The sequence below is a fragment of the Rosa rugosa genome, chromosome 7, assembly GCF_958449725.1.
Source record: "Rosa rugosa chromosome 7, drRosRugo1.1, whole genome shotgun sequence".
Lineage (NCBI taxonomy): Eukaryota > Viridiplantae > Streptophyta > Magnoliopsida > Rosales > Rosaceae > Rosa > Rosa rugosa.
Window position 1 is genome coordinate 2,772,511 of NC_084826.1, and position 18,620 is coordinate 2,791,130.

The window sequence follows — 18,620 nt, forward strand, 5'->3', positions numbered from 1 at the left end:
ATAAAAAATGTAGAGGGTGTACATTAAGTAATTAGGGATGTATATTTAAAATTTATAAATACATAGAAAGAGTATCTATCAAACTCAAACTCGTTAGTCATTAATTTATTGTGTTGCCTTGCTCCTTGCTCTAGCCTTCGGTTCAAGTAATGCATGGGAATGGTGGATAAACCAGCTTGGAAAAAAGAAATTTGTATGCATCGTCAACAATCTAAACAACGGAGAAAGACTTAATTTCTGTTGTCAATCTAAAACGATGATCTTGGTGTTCACAGTCTTGCTATCAATGAGCAATTCGAATTTCACTTTCAGATCAACTTTTGAGGCCACACACTTTTTTTTGCCATTTACGGTATTCAGACAAGAATGCATAATTTATTGCATTTAAATCTAATGAAGATTTTCGTGCAAAATGTGGCAGAGATCATTGCTTATGGACAACCAGAGAGGATGAAGTATATTTGATGAAAAAATTGGAATATCTTTGGAAATAGACTTGAATATATATACGTACATGAACAACATGAACCTCGATCAATGATGATGATCTTATTATTTTTAATAAATTTCTTTTTAATATTTAATATCACTCAAAAGTCGAAAATATAACCCATGTCATGGGACTTTGACCAAAGTCCTCCTGACATGGGATTCAGACATGCTTAATGGTATTATATATACAAAGCGCTTCATACTTCTACTAGTGATTAATCGTGTTATTTTCCCGTCAGGTGTATATAATTTGATAATTACACGGAACTAGATATATAATTTATCTAAATGAATCATCAAAAAGCAGCTAACATCATTCTCACAAATTCTTCATAATTGACTAAGCCATCACCATCCAAATCAGCTTCTCTGATCATTTGCTCTACCTCTTCATCTGTCAATCTTTCTCCCAGATTAATCATCACATTCCTCAACTGCAACCCACATGAACCATAGCTAAATAAGTGATATATCTAAAAGGAAATTAGGGTACTCGTTTACTATTATATCTCGTATGAACAGGGCCAATGAGAACCACAAAGCCCATTTCCATTAGTCCGAGACAAAAGATTACATCGATCCACCTACAATTGAAGCAAGGTCCTAGATGTAACATGTTTCATGTTTGGTACGAGAACCTTTCGGTGTCCTTTGTACAATTTGCTAAAATGTGCACAACAAAATGTGTTGACAAAGAATCAAAGATAAGGAGTTGATCGAGGAATGAAGTGAAGAATTAGACCTAAATGCGATGACCAGAGCTTGAGAGAAAGATGATAGACATACTACGATATGGGAGCAATGATATGGAATACACTAAATAATTTTCGTTTTGTTTTCATTTGTGGCCGGTCATCCTTATTGATTAGTCAATAAGGATTTATTCACACCAAAGCTAGGTTGTTGTTTTTCAGAAATGGTGTGTGGTTGTAAGTGAAGAAGAGTTATTGAACCTCTTTAGGTGAAATGTAGCCATCTTGATCCTTATCGAACACTTTGAAAGCTTCTTTCAATTCCTCGTCCGCGTCATTTTCCTATATATGCACGTATGAACACAATATCAACACATGATCATCTGGTTCAACTTGGCCCTTTTTTTTCTTTTTTTTTTTTAAAAAAAAAAAACCCCACCCCATTCCCACCATTGATGGGGTTCGAACTCCTGACCTCTTATTTGAAAAATAATTGAGTGTTGTTGGCAAACAAGCAAGATATATTAATTATATTAAAAAATTTAAATTGACTAATTATTGAAATATGGAAATTATAATTACCTTCATTTTCGTCACCATGACATTGAGGAACTCCCCAAATTCTATGGTTCCGTTGCCGTCAATATCAACTTCGCTTATCATGTTCTGCAGTTCTTCTGCCGTCGGATTTTGATCCACTGATTTAATTGCGGTGGCAAGTTCTTCGATTGTAATGCATCCTAATGAATATTTAAACAAACCAAACTTGGTTATGAAGAAAAACACCTCGAATTAATCAGATGATCCACCCGTTGGTCGACTGAAGTGAAATCGATAATATGAGTTAATTAAGCTAAAGATCTGAGCAGTGTTGGGTGAACGGTGTTGGCCTAAAACCCTAAAGAGCAGCTGCATGTATGCAGTTGAACATGCAAGAAGGTGATCATATATTCTACAATATATATGAGTTAAGCTCAGTTTGGATATATAATTAAAATCAAACTTGGCTTTGGAGTTTAGACCCTTACCATCTCCATCCTTGTCAAACAGACAGAAAGCGTCCTGAAACTCAGCAATCTGTTCTTCACTTAGAACATCTCCCTTATTGGCACCTTGTTTCATTTTCTTATTTTCAGAGCAGTTTTCTCTGCCTTGTTCTCAGAGAGATCTATCGATAGAGATGCTCTATCGATCTTTACCTGCGATTGATCGAAAAGTAGTACTGCCGGGACTATTACCTTCTAATCCCAGCTCTCGATCTACAGCCTACTTAATGTCGTTCACATACAGCTGCTTAAATAAGTTAAGATTATTTATATTAATTAATGGAAAGTGATTTCATAGTCAAAATAATTTATATAAATCATACTATTACATCAGTGACGCACACATATATTTTGTTTACAGACTGTTATTGGTCTTGGTTAATCAATTAGTTAAGCTAATATTTCTAGATCAATTTGTTTCAAAAAGTCTTGAAGTACGTGGGAATCAGAAATTGAGAAAAGTACTAGTGCTCCATAATCGTCAATCTTCTGGAGTTCCACCTTGATGACCATGACTACTGATCTTAATTTGAAATCTCGATTATTTTCTTGTTCCTGTGCATGCATCGATGCATTTTCTTCAATTAATTTTCTTCCTTAAAATCGGGGATATTTTAGCTCTGACCGCTGATCAACATATTAGTAATAATAGATTACTAGTTATTTTGTAACTCCGATTTCAACATGACCATCAAGGACTGAAACGTACATTTGAAAATGTGAGTTCAATATATTGAAATGTCATTGATGGGGAAATTTAGACTCTTTTGTCTTCAAACCTTCCCCCTCTTTTTCATACCTAGCCAGCTCTGTTTTCTTGTTTCTTAGTTACAAGTTGCCAAAAAAAATAAAATAAATAAATAAATCCTTCCTACTCTTTCATACCTAGCCAACTAGAATTGTATCATTTGTGCTTCTTCTTCATCTTCCTCATTGTTTTCAACTTTATTTTGTACTTATTCGTGTGATATTTCTAAGTTATACAAATTTTTGTTCCTGATCGATCGATTTTCAAAAACTGTATCCTAATGATACATAAACTAAATCATTATTGTCATTTTGTCATTATCTTGCACATGACATTCTCTTAATGACAAGGTAATTAGCCAGGAGATCAAAAACCATACACTAATTTGATTAATAACATACCTATATAGCAAGTGGCCGGATTATATCAAAGCATTGCATTTTGGACTATTAGATTTTGTTAGTCGATGTCAACAAGAGTCTTCTTTTTACGGTCAAGGGATGATCGATATTACAGACTCCGTTTTATAAGGCTGATGGAGATTGGCTTGGCTTGATGAGAACGGGTTTTGTTTCAATTGTTGACGAAAAGGGCATGCTAGCGTGGTCAAGACTCTAGCAGCAAATTAAAGATTTTACAGTTTCAACCTATGAATTCCTTCCTTTTTGAATTCAAACTCTCAAATGGAATTAAATAGTAGAGAGAAGATGAATGGTAAGCTTTAACTACATATTACCTCCACAGGGTCCGCATCAGATTCTACGTGCAAGCATCATATGACATAGATTGTTCCATAGTTTTTCTTCAATGTTTATAGTCAAACATGAATGCCCGTATGCTTACCTACCCACTTATAATGATAGTGCCATAGTGGTGGAAAAAATGGAAATAGACCTATATGGTGTTGGTTAACATTTTGAGTCATTCTGATTTTAAAAGGTTCATTTTAATTTTGATTATTTACACCCTTACTTTTCTAAATATTGCCAATTTACACCCTATAATTAAATTTTAGATTTTCCATCTAATTTCTCCGTTAACTTGGTTAACATGTGAGAGGCTTTTTTGTCTCTGCAATTGTCACCTAAAAAAAGAATGTTGCTATTTGTACCGAATAAAAATCAGTACACCCCGGCCAACTATAAATTTTTTGCCTCTATCTTCCAATATTACCCTCATATATTAATAAATCAAGAAAAAAAAATACAAAACTACTTTGTATGCTAATGACCAAATATTAATTAAGCTATCAGTTGCAAGCTAACGACCAATCTTGAAATAAACGGAGTGAAGAAGAAGAAGAGATGGACAAGGAAGATGTGACCAAGGGCAAGTTTTTTTTTTCCTTCTTTTAACGAATAACAGTTTTGTATTTTTTTTTTTTAATTTCTTTAACGATGTGTTGGTTTGTTTAATTTTTTTTTTGATAATTGAAAAGACGAAAAAGCCCCTCACGTGCTAACCAAGTTAACGGAAAATTGGATGGAAAGTCTAAAAAATAACGATAGGGTGTAAAGCGGCAACAATTAGAAAAGTGAGGGTGTAGATAATCAAAATTGAAATGTCATGGGGTAAATTATCGGCAGCCATGGGAAAAATCAGGGGGTAATTTGACTATTTTGCCTTTTGAGTCATAATATATGTCTGAAGTTCGACTCATACCAAAGTTAGTAAATCACTAATTAATCACATTTAGCTAAAAATCTCCTTAAATTCATTTGTATATAGAATTAGTGGAACTTTTATGGAATTTAAAAGTCTGAATGTATTTAATATAGACTTCTAACAGTCCATGAAAGTCTCGATGTATCCAATTAAGATCTTAAAAAAATGTTATGAACTTCACCAAAGTCTAGAGGTATTCAATTAGGACTTTTAAAAATAAATGGAAGTATAGGGGTATTCAAAATATCATTAATACATATGAAGTTAGAAAAGTCATGAAAAATTACTGACTTTGTAGTGTTCAGTATAAATACCGAACTCCAATATTGTTCCAACCACCAAACTAAAGATAATAGAGCGTGGAAAAGTCTATCAAATTTCTTCTCTTTACGCCCAATACCATTTGCTCTAGTAGCATTAGTCTCTCTTTTGTAAGTGAGAGTTAAATTCGACTTACGAAAAACTAGTTGTTATATTTCACAGTTGTTGATGTAATAAAAAATATATATATCTAGCTCTACGTGCGAAGAGGTTAGTCCTCCATTATTTCTCTTTCTTTATTTTTTCTCTATCTTTTCTCTTATCTTGTATGGTATCAACGTTTTATGACACTTAATATGGCCACTGTTATTGAATGTGATAATTGCAATCCTAATAACCCAAATATTGTCGGCTACTACTCCTAATTAAAACCCTAGTTAAAATCCAAAATTGCCGTCTATACATGTAATTTTAAGGTTGTTTGCTGCGTTTGTTTCTTCTGTTGTTTGCTGCATCTGTATTTTTTTTTCTTCTACCAAAAACGAAACTAGAAGCAATGGTAATTGTTTCTTTCCTTGTTCTTTTTCTACCTGTCTCCTCATTGGATCACAGCTATGCTTACAAATTACAGTTGTCGCTACTTTCAAATCAGCATTGTGAAATAGCTTACACAAGTATGATTCATATGATTCGAGGTGAAAAGTCACTTACTTGACAACCCAGATTTAAAATCACCATCTTTAATCATAATAACGAGAAGCTTTAGAAATTGTGATTGTACCGTACTGCTTACATTACATACTGCTAAACATAAGCAACGACTTCTTCAAAAGTTTGCGTGATATAGTGGGCCTTGCCTTCTACATATATTACTTCGACTGACATCCGAGCTACCTCATCATTGTAGAGGTCGGCCGATATCTCACCGGAAGACCACCCTCTCATGCTTTCTAAAAGGTTTCAAGAGAAGCAATATGTCCATTGCGTAGAATGAAAATGGATCTCTCTTAGCTCTAAAAGGGAGCCCTCTCTTACTTAGAAAGCGATGTGATCCATGGTTCCCACACTTGTATTACTAGAGTAGGCTACTCGTATTGAAATCTCTAAAGGAACGTAGCCTCCTTTCATGGACGAGTTGAACCACTGCATCCCCTCTCTCTTCATATCTCTTCATACTAAAGTCTCCAGATTAACACTGAAACATTGTGTGGGAAGAGATATAAGAAGTCATGCTGCTTGCCCAAGCTTTTTGGTCACCTTGCTATTACCCCATAGCACCTCCGCAATATCTCAGGCCCTCCCGTACGTGATACATCATACATGGAGTCATGGATTCATGGATTCCCTAACATGATCTCGGTACCTCTTCTACGGAATCAGTGCCTATACAAGATTCACGGCCCTCCCCTATGAGATGCACGGCATTCTTGACATGATCTCTGGTCTCCTCTACAAGATTCAGGCTCATGCCTGGCCTTCTTGACATGATCTCGGCACCTCTTCTATGAGATCGGTGTCTCCTCATTGAGATCTTATGTCAACTCTCGGTGTCTCTTCTACAAGATCTTATGGCCTCCTCTACGAGATCTTATGGCCAGTTGGCCACCACTCGGATACCTCCTCTACGTGATTTATGGCCATCTCTCTGTCTCCTGAACGGGATTCGATCAAGACCTCTCTCGAATCCATGACCACCTTTGCATGATCTCCGTGCTTCTTCAAGAAGATTCAACGCCTCTCCCGGATCCATGGGCACCTTTGCATAATTGCATGGTCTCGGTGCCTCTTTAATGGGATTCACCTTTGCAAGATCACGGTGCCTCCTCAACGAGATCCAAGACCTCGAATCCATGGCCACCTTTGCGTCGGTGCCTCCTCAACGGGATTCATCTTTGTATTATCTCGATGCCTCCTCGATCTCTTCGATCTATGGACTATGGACACCTTTGTAAGAAAGTGAAGCCTGCTTTACCTAAAATCAGAGATGCGTGGTTGCTGTGTGTGTGTGCGTAGATAGTGAACAACTCCTGAAGTAAGAAATTATGAACAGGATGATGAAGAACCCTCGGACTCTTTGTGACTGGCGAGCCAATTTTGTTCTTTTGGTAATTGCATTTGCATGAAAGTGAAACGTCCAAAATTTGAGGGCTCGAGACGTTGTTGTAGCCACGAGGGTTGTTCGTCAAGTAATGGGAAGCTTCTGCTGTATATGTCTCAATTGTCAATGTATGTACATTTATATTGCACTTATGAATAGAAGTTATAATAGTGGATCTCCATGTCCTTTTTCATGTAATGTATTTCATGGTATAAATTTCTGAATTGTTGCTAGGGTATGATTTTCAATTTCATGATGCATGTGAAAAAATTGAGAACAAAGACATGTAGCCTTATAAGAAATGAAAGAATGATATTATTAATAAATGGTCATACTCTCTCAACATGAGATTTATATTCTCATTACATCAATTTTCAAAAGAAAATAGGCAATATGTCAACCGTCTGATTTCAATCGGACGGTAAGTGAGCAAATCATCCCTGGTCAGTAGCTGACCAGGTGAACATGCATGACTGAAATAAATTATACTACTAACCAGGTGAACATGCATGACTGAAATAAATTATATATGCAGATCGACTACTAATTCTTCACAATTTAATAGAATCATTAGTATAGTATTTATTAACTTTTAACTTCATCTTGTATAAGACAGAGAATGAACAATCTCAATAATTAAATGTATATTGTAGCAAATAAAGAAGATAGAAACTAATTATAATCCAACGTTATCTGTATTTGATCAACTGATATTGTCTCATATCAAACGTGTCCCGTATCAAACGTAAGAAACTAGATGGATATGTTTTCAAATTAGTTAACCGTAAAATTAATAACAAAGTAAACACAGTTTCAATGAGATTTGACATTGGTATACTTAAGTTTGCATTGTAATTTCCTCCATTATCTTATGTTAACAATGACCAATGTAGTAAAAAGGTTGTTATTATCTGGTTTATTGATGTATTTTCACTCCTCATCTCCTCACGAGTCACAAAGATATAGCTTGTCTTTCTCACAAGATAAGTACCTGTAGTTTAATGAGAAAAATGCCATTAGAAGAGCGCTTTTTACTTGGAGATTATTGAGACTAATTATTTTACTTTTGATCTCCATGTCCTTTTTTATATAAAGAATTTTATGGTATCAATTTTAAAGTTGTTGCTAGGAAAAGATCTTCAATTTCATGATGCATGTATATGGACATCTCTTTTATGAAATGCGTGGAGGAAATCATATCATCATCTAATTTTTTTAGAGTATCCGGACACAATATAGTCTATCAAATAAAAGTTATGAAACTGAGATAATGATTTTGGTAATCGAACTTATAGCCAAATAATTTCTAATTAATTTGACTATTTTTAATAAGAATGACTCTTGTAGGCCTATAAGACCATATGCCGTCTCGTAGGCATCGTTTTATCTTCTTCAAGTCCGGAGATTTGAGCTTTGATAGAAAGTGAACTTTTTGTCCACCTAGGCCGTCCCAAGAGAATAGAAGGCTTCAAAGATCTTAGAGCTTTTCAGAAGAGGTGTTTAGGACTGGGTAGGTCCTAGAATCTTTTTTGGTCTCTTAAGCCATCTCCAATCGAAGGTGTATAGTCTAAATTATAGACCATGGATGTTCAAAACTCATCTCCAATCATGAATTGGGTCTATTACAAAAAAAAAACAAAAATAGACCAACGTTTAGACCATGGATGGCAAGCTGCTGACCCACCTTTGGATGATTAATTGATTCAAACTTGAATAAAATATATTAGAATATATAATTTAGACCTCAAACAATTGGAGTTGGAAAAATTATAGACCTTACTATTTAGATAAATAATACCTTCCAAGGGTCTACAAATTTAGACCATGGTCTATTTTAAACCTTGACGATCGGAGATGGCTTTAGTTGTTGATGGACTGAACTAGTCTAGTCCTTCCGGCTCTCTCTGAGTTGTATCTTTGTCTAGGTATAAATATCAATGATCATTGGATTATTGGCTGGGGTGAGTATACCCTCACTTTGCATAGAAGTAAAATATCTTAACTCGAAGTTCACTATGTATACATAGCTCAATTTTCAAATAAAACAAGTTAATTATGCGGACTATCATTCTTCACCGTGTAATGAAATGATTAGTACAGTTTTTTATGTTATATGTGTTAAACAGCGACAAGCGTAGCTCGTGGCCCACTATTGTACCGATATTCTCCCAACTTAACAACTCGTTAGGTGTTAGGTTTTAATCACAAAAGACCTCGGTACAATTGGATGTGATCCACCCACTTATAAGTTATAAGTTATAATTTATTTGTCAATTTTGCAATGTGAGATTTTTCCTTTCCAACGCGCCCCCTCACGTGCAACCTAACTCTAGGTCTGTATGTGAAATTAATTAACAATGCAATTTCCACATTGAAAATTAGGACACATATGAAACTTGGTCAATATAACAATCCAAAACCCACATCGGACACTTGGTAACAATCCAATTGGAATATTTCAATGGCAATACAAGGAACCCAAATTCGTGCCCATGACATTGGAGAGGAACCCGCTCTGATACCATGTTAAACAGTGACAAACATAGCTCATGGCCCACCATTGTACTAATATTGTCCCAACTTAACCATCCGTTAGGTGTTGCCGTGTTGGGTTTTAATCACAAAAGGCCTCGGTATAATTGGATGTGATCAACTCCCTTATAAGTTATAATTTATTTGTCATTTTTGATTTCACACTCCAACAACATGTGGATATTGTATTCCTTTACACATATATCATTTCAGTTCAATTTCTCTTTCCCATTTCCATTTCGTTTAATGAACATACAACATTTTTTTTGTACATTTTACATAAATAAATAATTTTTTATTCATCATTTTCTTTTTATCCTTGAGATTTTGACAATATAAGGATAGAAAATTAACTCTTTAAATAAATTATCTATTGTAGCAAACAGAGAGTACGATCCTTATTCTATCAAATTAGTTTATATAGTTCTACATTGCTACACCATAATTTCATAAACTAGATTTCTCTTTTATCAAGGGTGTTCACACAAAAATCAGGAACTTTATATCGGTGAGATCTAACTATAATATACAAAAGTTTGCATTTTAGTTTCCTCCACTATCTTGAACTAATTTGTAAACACATAGTTCCTTAGTAACGATGTTGCAATTTCAAGATTTATTGATGTATTTTTGGTCCATCACCTATTTAAATCATTTCCTCACACACAAATAGCTAGTCTTCTCTTCTCACAAGATAAGCACATCTAGTTTCATGAGAAAAATGCCACTAATTAGAACATCCTTTTACTTGGTGGTTTTGGGCTAATATTTGGCCCAACCAAAGTGACAATGGATTTGGAAGAACCAATTTTGGTCCCTTGAAAGAATTACTTTAGTTGGTCCAACATTCAACCTTATGGTAATTTCGACCCATGCTCGATTTGGTTAGTCAAAAGTAACATTTCGTGGTCAAACCTCTTTTAGTTACCCCATTTGTGAAAAAGTAAAAAGGAAGGTCAAAGGAGACCTCATCAGTGTTGACTTTTGACCATTTTCTAATCTGCGGAGTCCAAGCCGTCCGTTTACTGGTCCGTCCACTGACACACACGTGGGGGTGCGTGTATATTATCGCTGCTGCAATGCACAATTGCCACACTGCCCGACTCAGAGCGGCAGAGGGGCCGAGATAGAGTGTGCGTACAAACAAATCCATCACATGCGCTCCTGACACGTGTCACTGCCTCAGTTGTCGGTCTGTGCTGCCCTTAACGTCTAGGTGGGACCCGCCTCACTGAGGTAGGACTTTTGACTTATCGAGAAAAAAAGGGCCGCGGAAACGACAACGTATTTGGCTAAGCTCTAAGGCTCTTGCTCTCTCTCTCACTGCCACTGCCACTGCCAGTGCCAGCTGGGGTAATTCGGGAGTGGGGCCCACCCCGAAACAGAAACATTATGTCATGCAGACATGCACTTGCATGTATTGTCTATTTGGATACACTATTACTTTCGTCGTTCGAAGAAGTAATCTGAATTTTCTTTACAATAAATAAAATTATTAGAGTAAGGTTTTCAGATCGGTAATTGATCGGAGAAATTTTGAGGGTTAGATTTAGATTTCACACGTATAATACATGATAAAGTTAAAAAAAAAAAAACCACTTTTGTAATTTCAGAAAAAATTAAGCAGGATCTCAAAAATTCACTGCAACGCATTCTCTTTTGCGATTGTAAGAAATATAAATTAAATTTTTTTTTTTCAAAATAGAAATATAAACTAGTTTATGTTAGTGTAATCGTATATGGGGAATCATATGTAGATTTATGTTTTTTCTCACGGTCTAGAATTGATCCAGAAACTAGAGTGCGCCTTTAAGTTTATGTTAATCGAAAAGGGAAATTTTGTTAATTATTTTCGGAGTTAGATCTAGGGTTCAATCAAGTTCGACAAAATAAAGCAATGTTTTGTAGTTTCATAAAAATGAGGCACATACTCAAAAAATCATCACACCGCATTAATCGCTTTAACGATTAATATAAAAAATATATACTAGGTTATGTTAATGTAATCTTATGGGGGATCATAAGTAGATTTATGTTTTTCTCTCGATCTAAAATCTGATGCAGAAACTAGAGTGCTCTTATCGGGATCCTAAACACATGCTTGTTTATGTAACTCGATCAGATCAGAATTCTGGTATTTTATATTGCATAGGCACCATTATTCTCTATTTGTACAATATATATGGGGCATATTTTATGGTAATACTACTTCCTATGTTTCAGTGTAAATTATATATTCTTAGATGAGTTGTGTTAACTATTTAAGCAACTCCGCTAAGCTTAACTTATTATTATAGTAGTCGAGAGCAAATGTGGAAATTATAAAATGACAGCAGAGCTCATTTAAAATCTGGTCCTCATTTGTTTATCTGTCGGTGCTCACTACAAAACAAATTTTCAAACATACATATTTTCCTGCTGCCATGAAATATTATATATTCGAGAAGAAAATAAAATTTCATGTCAACTTTAAATCGAGTGCTAGCTACCACATGTTTACCAAGCTAAGACAAGAAAAAATAAATAAAAAGAAAAAGGTATCACATATTATTATCACTGAAAATATTGCACACACAAATATGCAAAACATCAGAATTCAAAATCAAAAGCTGCCGGTACAGCTTGCTGTACCATATTGTTTTTCTCACCTTCAGCTAGAGACGATTGGTTCTCCGGTGAGCGATTTTCCGGCGCCGCCGCTTGGTGATCGGAAGGCGGTACGAGTATGCCTTGGTTGTACAAAGTGCTTAGTTGATGAAAATAAGGGCAAGTCCTCGAGTCAAGCGACCTCTTCTTGTTCACATCCTTTGTTTTCCTAAAGTACTTATTGATATTCTCCCATTTCTCTTTACACCTCTTGGCGTTTCTCTTGTAACCCAACTCTGACATCCCTTGTGAGATTCTCTCCCACAGTGGAGCCTTGACGGCTCCTCCATCTTTATCCTTGTCTTGTTGATCGCCATTGTTGAAGAGACTGCACCGGAGGTTGATCAGAGCCAAGACTTCGTCCCTCGGCCATCTCTTTCCGAGGTCTTGCGCTTTGTCGTTCGAGCTAGGGTTTTGGGTTTTGAGATGATCGGAGCTAGGGTTTTCAGGAGGCGGAGATGAAATGGGCAGTTTTGGATTGATGCTTAGAGTGCTTGAACTAGGGCTTTGGGGTGCAATTGCTTCGGTCAGTGAAGTGGGTGTGCTTGGATTATTTTGGGTGTGGAAAGAAGTAGTAGTAGTAGTAGACTTGTGAACATTGCTTGCAGATGGGACCATTGTGGATGATGTAATTGGTTCTTGATCATTTTCCTTTTGGCCATTACTAGGGTTAGTACTACTACTAGTACTAGCTGATGATGTGAATTTCTTCAAGAACTGAATAATTGTAGCTTGTCTATCACCTGCAACAGCTTGTTCATGTGCCATGGTTTCAAGCTCCTTGTTCATCCTATCCATCTCTTGCTTCTTCCAAGCTTCTTCCTTTGCAAGCTTCTCTTCATCTCTCCTCACCATGTCTTCAAGTAGCTTACTGTGAGTCTCTTCTTGCTGAGCCATCAACTTGTTCACTATGTCTTCACAGAAACCTTTCAGCATTTCAAATCTCCTCTGCCTCTTCCTCTTCTTGTTGTTGCTCTTTGCTCTACCAATCTCTACCTGTGTCTCACTAACTGTTTGATCATTGCTTGGTGACTCTTGAGGATCCAAAGCTGTTTGGCCTTTATCTTGGTTTCCTAGTTCTTCACTTGCCTTTTCAACTTCTACTACTTTTTCGGTATTCTTTTCTGGTTGATCTTCAGCTACGTTTTGAGGTGGCTCAACTGGTGGTTGATAGAGCTGCTCAAGCTCACTAAGAAACCTGAAGTTCTTGTTGAAGTTGATATTGTTGAAGTACCTGCTTTCCTCTTCAAACTTCTCCTTGCACTTCTCTGCACTCCTTTTAAAGCCAACCTCTGCCAGCTTTCTGCAGCTCATCCATCCCATCACAAACTCGTTCAGTAAGAGCAGAATATTATTGAGCAAAGCATTTATTTCACGACTCTTAAGCATTCGATCTCGATCCCCTAAATAAATAAAGAAACTGTACGGGGCGATCTTTGTGTTATTTAGTGAATATGTACAAAATGGTCATTTGGTCCTCTTTCCCTCTCTCTTTCTCTCTCACAATCACATGAATAAACAGTAACTAAAATTCCATTAGCATCAATCCGTACTTCATACTAATCAAATCTAGCTTAACCCTAGCTAATTTAGAACAAGAATCTAGCTGGATGGAAACTTTAACTGAATGAATAGGTAGCTATAGTTATGTAGGTAGTACCTTGAGACATGTTCCCAAGTGAACTCAGGGAACCAATTCTCCATGGTAGATCTGATCCGGAGCAGTGCAAGCAGCTCATCGTTACTCCAGGGATCGCTAGGCAATTCAGGTGGCATCGATGCGGTTCGTTCTCTTTCGATCTCCAAATTCGATGAGGGCAAGACCAAGGTAGTGCTGTTTTCTTGCTTCTCTTGATCATTTGCGCGGCGGTGAAGTACTACGGACGGAAGCAGAAGCTGATTGTGAGGTGGTGGCTGAAGCTGCACAAGTTCTTGAGGTGTTGGGGGAGGAGGGTTGATGATGTTGTAGTTATGATGATGATGATGATGATCGAAGGGTTGGAGATTAGGGAAGGAAGAGAGAGGAATATTGGGAAGAGGGAGAGGGAGTGAAGTTCTTGAGGCTGCTATGAATTGGTGCAATTGCTCAGCTGGGACTCCATCGAACATAGTTGCGTTTTTGAGTTTCTTTACCTCTCTTTCTCTCTCCGTTTTGCTCACTCACTGTAAATTAAGATGGCTAAAATGTTAGAAAGGCAAGACTACAAAAACACCAACCATCTTTCTCTCTCTTTCTCGCTCTCTCTCTCTCTTCTATCAAGGACTTTTGTCCTATGCTCCTATCATGGAAGGGAAGAGATAGCCCACCACACCGTTTTAGATCGAAGAAAGTGAAGTCACCCTCAATTGGGGAGGAAATTATTTAGCTCAACAAAAGGTGGCATCGTAATTTCACTATATATATAATGTTGACGTAATGTGTACATATTGCACTAATTTTATCCTTTGTTTTGCTAAGACTAGCTAGTCTTAAGTCTTAACCAGTGATTTTCCAAGCTGTGGAAGCAAGGTTAATTAACATATCTTAATTTGAGTAGGTTTAGAACGTCAACGAACTACAAACAACGAATAGTAAACCCTAGTCATGGCAACAATTAGTGTTTTTGCTGCTTCATCTTCTACGGAGAAAGACAGTATAAGCAAAACATACAATGGCCGGATGGTGGTTTTATTCAATGATTAATAGTGGATTTAGAAACTTTTCTCAAAAGAGAAAGACCAACGAGACAAAATATGCGCGTCTCTTTTTTATTATCTATTGAACATCTTTTACATGTTTCCATGGATATCTTTTATTCGTGATTTTGTACATCACATATATGGTGAAACTTTCTAGTTTACTAACAAATCGTCCAAAGGCAATTACTTATAATTGCTCCTTGAATCCACACTTGGTTTTTACGTTACAAATCAACATTGATCCAAAGCTTTGAAACCATCTTATATAACAACTATTAATCACCTATAGCTTAACAATGATGGATCACCTCGCCAAGCTCAGAGTTGGACTCAATCTCTTCCTCTCTCTGCTTCTTCGGCTTTTCTGCTGGATAAATTTGGGTGTTAGTTGTATTCATGGTTTTGAGTTGTAATTTTTCCTATGTCGAAAAAAAAAATGATGGATCACCTCTTAAGGCCTCTAACAAAATCAGAAACACATATCCCAAATGTATCAATTGGGGACTGTGATCCACGGAGGTGAGGATGAGAATGGTGCAGGTAGCAGGTATATAACTATATGATTCCTGGAAAATGATACTTAAACATGGAAGTGACTAGCTTTATATTTTGAAAATTTGGGAGTATTTGGGGGTCCTTTAGAATCCTATGCAGTAGCTGATGCTCATGATGGTGTAATTAACGGCAAGAGGGGGGTGGCAGGACACGTGAAAACATGCAGAGACTGGGACCAATTTATTTAAGGAAGGTGGGTCTTTCAAATGGTACAAGAGGGACTACCCTAACTATTCTACGACCTCATCCATCAACACTCACTACCTTAGCTGAGCTTACCTTAGCTAGCTGTCCTTCCAAGTTTGAACCATTTGGGAATAATTCATATGCCAACATCATTGAACTTGGTTTCTTGTGTTGGGTGTTTCTGAGTTTTGCAACTTTTGAACAATACGATCTCATATTTTTTCTTTACTTAGAGATTATATATGCATGGGTTGTTATTTGTTAAGGGTCTTTGCTGTTAGCTCAAGTAGTGAGAAAGCGAAATGGAGTTACAATTAGGTTAAATTAGGTAATATTAATTGAATCTTTCCAATGTAAAAAGTTTACTAGAATGGGAAAATTCAAATTTTCTCTAAGCAATGGATAGGAATATGAGAGAGTAGTACTGCAAGGACTATTTCATAACCTATTTTTAATCAAGAAACTAATACATTATGCACGCTTCATGAAGTCTTGCGCGTCAAACAATGAGTCACCTTATTATATTCTAAAGACTTAACTAAAAAACTCTTCATGATACAAAGACTTCAAATCCTCAACCCTATGGCATTTTGCTTCCCCAACATCACTCATTTACATGGAGGGGTATGTAAATGTATAAGAAGTAATACTCTAGTCGAGGATTAGTCTTGAAGTTAAAATATTATTATGATTTCAACATCGATCACTGTGGGAGTGTAGACTTTATCGACAAAATTCACAACAAATTTTTGTATGTAAAAATTGTTACAACATACTGTGTATTGAATAAACAATTGACATAGTGTGTTATTACTTAAATATTACGAGACAACATATATTAAGGAAATAAAACTCCTATTGTTACATGATTTATCCTAATATATTGCTAATATGTACTATACAAGTAAACTTTTCCTCATAATTGGTCTTTTGGAACTATGATTGTGTTGTGATGAAATTATGGATTCTCCAGAAAGAATTGCAAGAGAATTCCATTTTGCCTTGCAGTCAAAGCTAAAAAGATGATTGAGTTTTTTCCTTCCATCAAGCTGCTTGGTCGACTTTTAAAAGCAGCTTTTAGTGAATTAAGATCTAGTGGGGGCAAACAGTCTTTATGAATCAGCACATTATTCACCAACTTGTTATGAGATATTGAAAGAGATGTATCATAGCTCTGGTTGTTACAAGGGAGCAATGTAAAAAGTTTGTCCTCCTCTACCCATTTTTGCAACCAAATATATATAGAATGACAAACCAGAACATGCAGGTGTTCAAATTGCCTGTTGGTTTAAAGCCATACTCACTCAACTAGTTCAACTAGTTAGGTTAGGAGGAGAATCAAGCTATTCCCAATTAGGGATTTATTAATTGCATCCCTGCTCATGAATTTAGCATTCAATATTCAAAATTGTTCATAAAATTAGACATATATTTTAGATTTTTCAGATCCATTATTGGGTGTGACACTGTAGGCATGTGACTGTGTCAAATGACTACTCATCAGATGAGTACTGTGGACAAAAACAAATTTTCAATTATCTATAGGTATCACCGTATCACAATGGTGTTGAAGATTGTATAGCTCATATCATGGATTGCTCGTTCCAGTTGGCGTCTTAAGACCACGTGGTTAGTTCAAATTTTAACAAAGTTCCAATCGGGTGAAACATGATTTTAGGTTTTAAAAACGGTGTGATATAGCACACGAATTTTTTTTTTTTTTTTCAAAAATTGAAAATTTGGAAAATAATAGATATATTTTGTCTGGAGTCTAAGAGAGGACATACCGAGCTAGATATCCATTCTCACAGCACTTTAAGCATAAAAAAATGATCTATTTATCTAATTTCGTAAAATAGAAAAATATAGGGACAACGATCTATTTTTGATGAACGAGACAGCGATCGAGTCATTGGTAAAGGCACCCCCGTAACTAAAGGAATTGTTATTTATACACGAGTATGTAATTTAATTTTTATTATATTTAATATTAGTTCTATGATTCCACGCCATTGCTCATATATTCTTCTTGAACTCGTAAATAAGATGTGAGAACCAAGTGGTACGTCAAAATTTCAATGAAGTTCTGCTAATTCGATGAAATATGCTCTCTGCTTCAATGTATTATTTATGGACGAGTCTGTGGTCGGGAATGTATAGTTCTTCTTTGTGCTTTTTCTTTGCATGGTCATTTAATTCCTCATAATGTCTTGGGAAAGCAGCGGAGAGCTGTTATGGCAGGTTTCGAAATATTAAAATTGGTAATTATATGTATGTCATTCTCATGTGTGTTAATAGAATTACTCTGTAGTCTAATGTTTACTAAATTTATAATATTAATTCCATAATTTCACTTATGTTACTGATCTCTATTCTCGTAAGTTTTAGCTCGATCATAGGAACATGAGGGAGTTGTGTAAATGAGATATGAGAACCACATTACGCCTTAAAAGTCTCGTAAAGTTCATCAATCAATACGGAGACAACTATATACGTTAACTTCTAAGATCACTGAGTAGACTAGACCACAAAATTTACCAAAAAAAAAAAAGACTCGACCACAAAAGGCATTAGGGGTGTTTGGGAGCATTGCCTATTCAGCCCATAACCAGACCCAAACCCAAGAAGACCGGAAGCCCATCATTGATGGCCCAAGAAGGTACTTACAAAATAAATTGTTTCTTATAAATTGGTGTGGGTGTTTATTATCAGGAAGCTTTCTTCAGTTTTAACTACTGAAGCTTGGCAAAGACTTGTTTGGGCAAAACCACTAAAAAAATTCTTGAAACAAAATTCTCAAATTGATACATATTGTTAAATAAATTCGGTAGAACGTATTAGAGAAAGGCGATGTTTTAACTCCACTTAAACATTAATATATGTTAATATAAATTCTAGTTTTATTTCCGTGCGAACATAAAATTGTATGATCCAAGAGGCGGAATTACGTTCAGGTCCGTGAGAGTCATCCCCCCCTAAACAATCTCAATTAGCTTACAATTTTCCTTAATTATACCCTA

At 35.9% G+C, this 18,620-nt stretch overlaps 2 protein-coding genes across 3 annotated transcripts; both read right to left on the reverse strand.

Annotated features, from left to right (window-relative positions):
• Positions 1-549: 549 nt before the first annotated feature.
• Positions 550-2,458, reverse strand: LOC133721883 (calmodulin-like protein 8). 2 transcript variants are annotated; one of them, XM_062148649.1, is made up of 4 exons: positions 2,213-2,458; positions 1,767-1,924; positions 1,446-1,526; positions 550-926 (listed from the first exon to the last, which is right to left on the reverse strand). In XM_062148649.1, the coding sequence occupies exons 1-4, from the start codon at positions 2,304-2,306 to the stop codon at positions 789-791; spliced, it is 471 nt and encodes a 156-aa protein (XP_062004633.1). In that variant the 5' UTR covers positions 2,307-2,458; the 3' UTR covers positions 550-788. The 2 variants fall into 2 exon arrangements, with proteins under 2 accessions (XP_062004633.1, XP_062004634.1); XM_062148650.1 differs by lacking the exon at positions 1,446-1,526.
• Positions 2,459-12,058: 9,600 nt separating this feature from the next.
• Positions 12,059-14,466, reverse strand: LOC133721516 (trihelix transcription factor GTL2-like). The gene is made up of 2 exons (XM_062148152.1): positions 13,841-14,466; positions 12,059-13,483 (listed from the first exon to the last, which is right to left on the reverse strand). Exons 1-2 carry the CDS (start codon positions 14,287-14,289, stop codon positions 12,124-12,126), a joined length of 1,809 nt encoding a protein of 602 aa, XP_062004136.1. The 5' UTR covers positions 14,290-14,466; the 3' UTR covers positions 12,059-12,123.
• Positions 14,467-18,620: the final 4,154 nt, after the last annotated feature.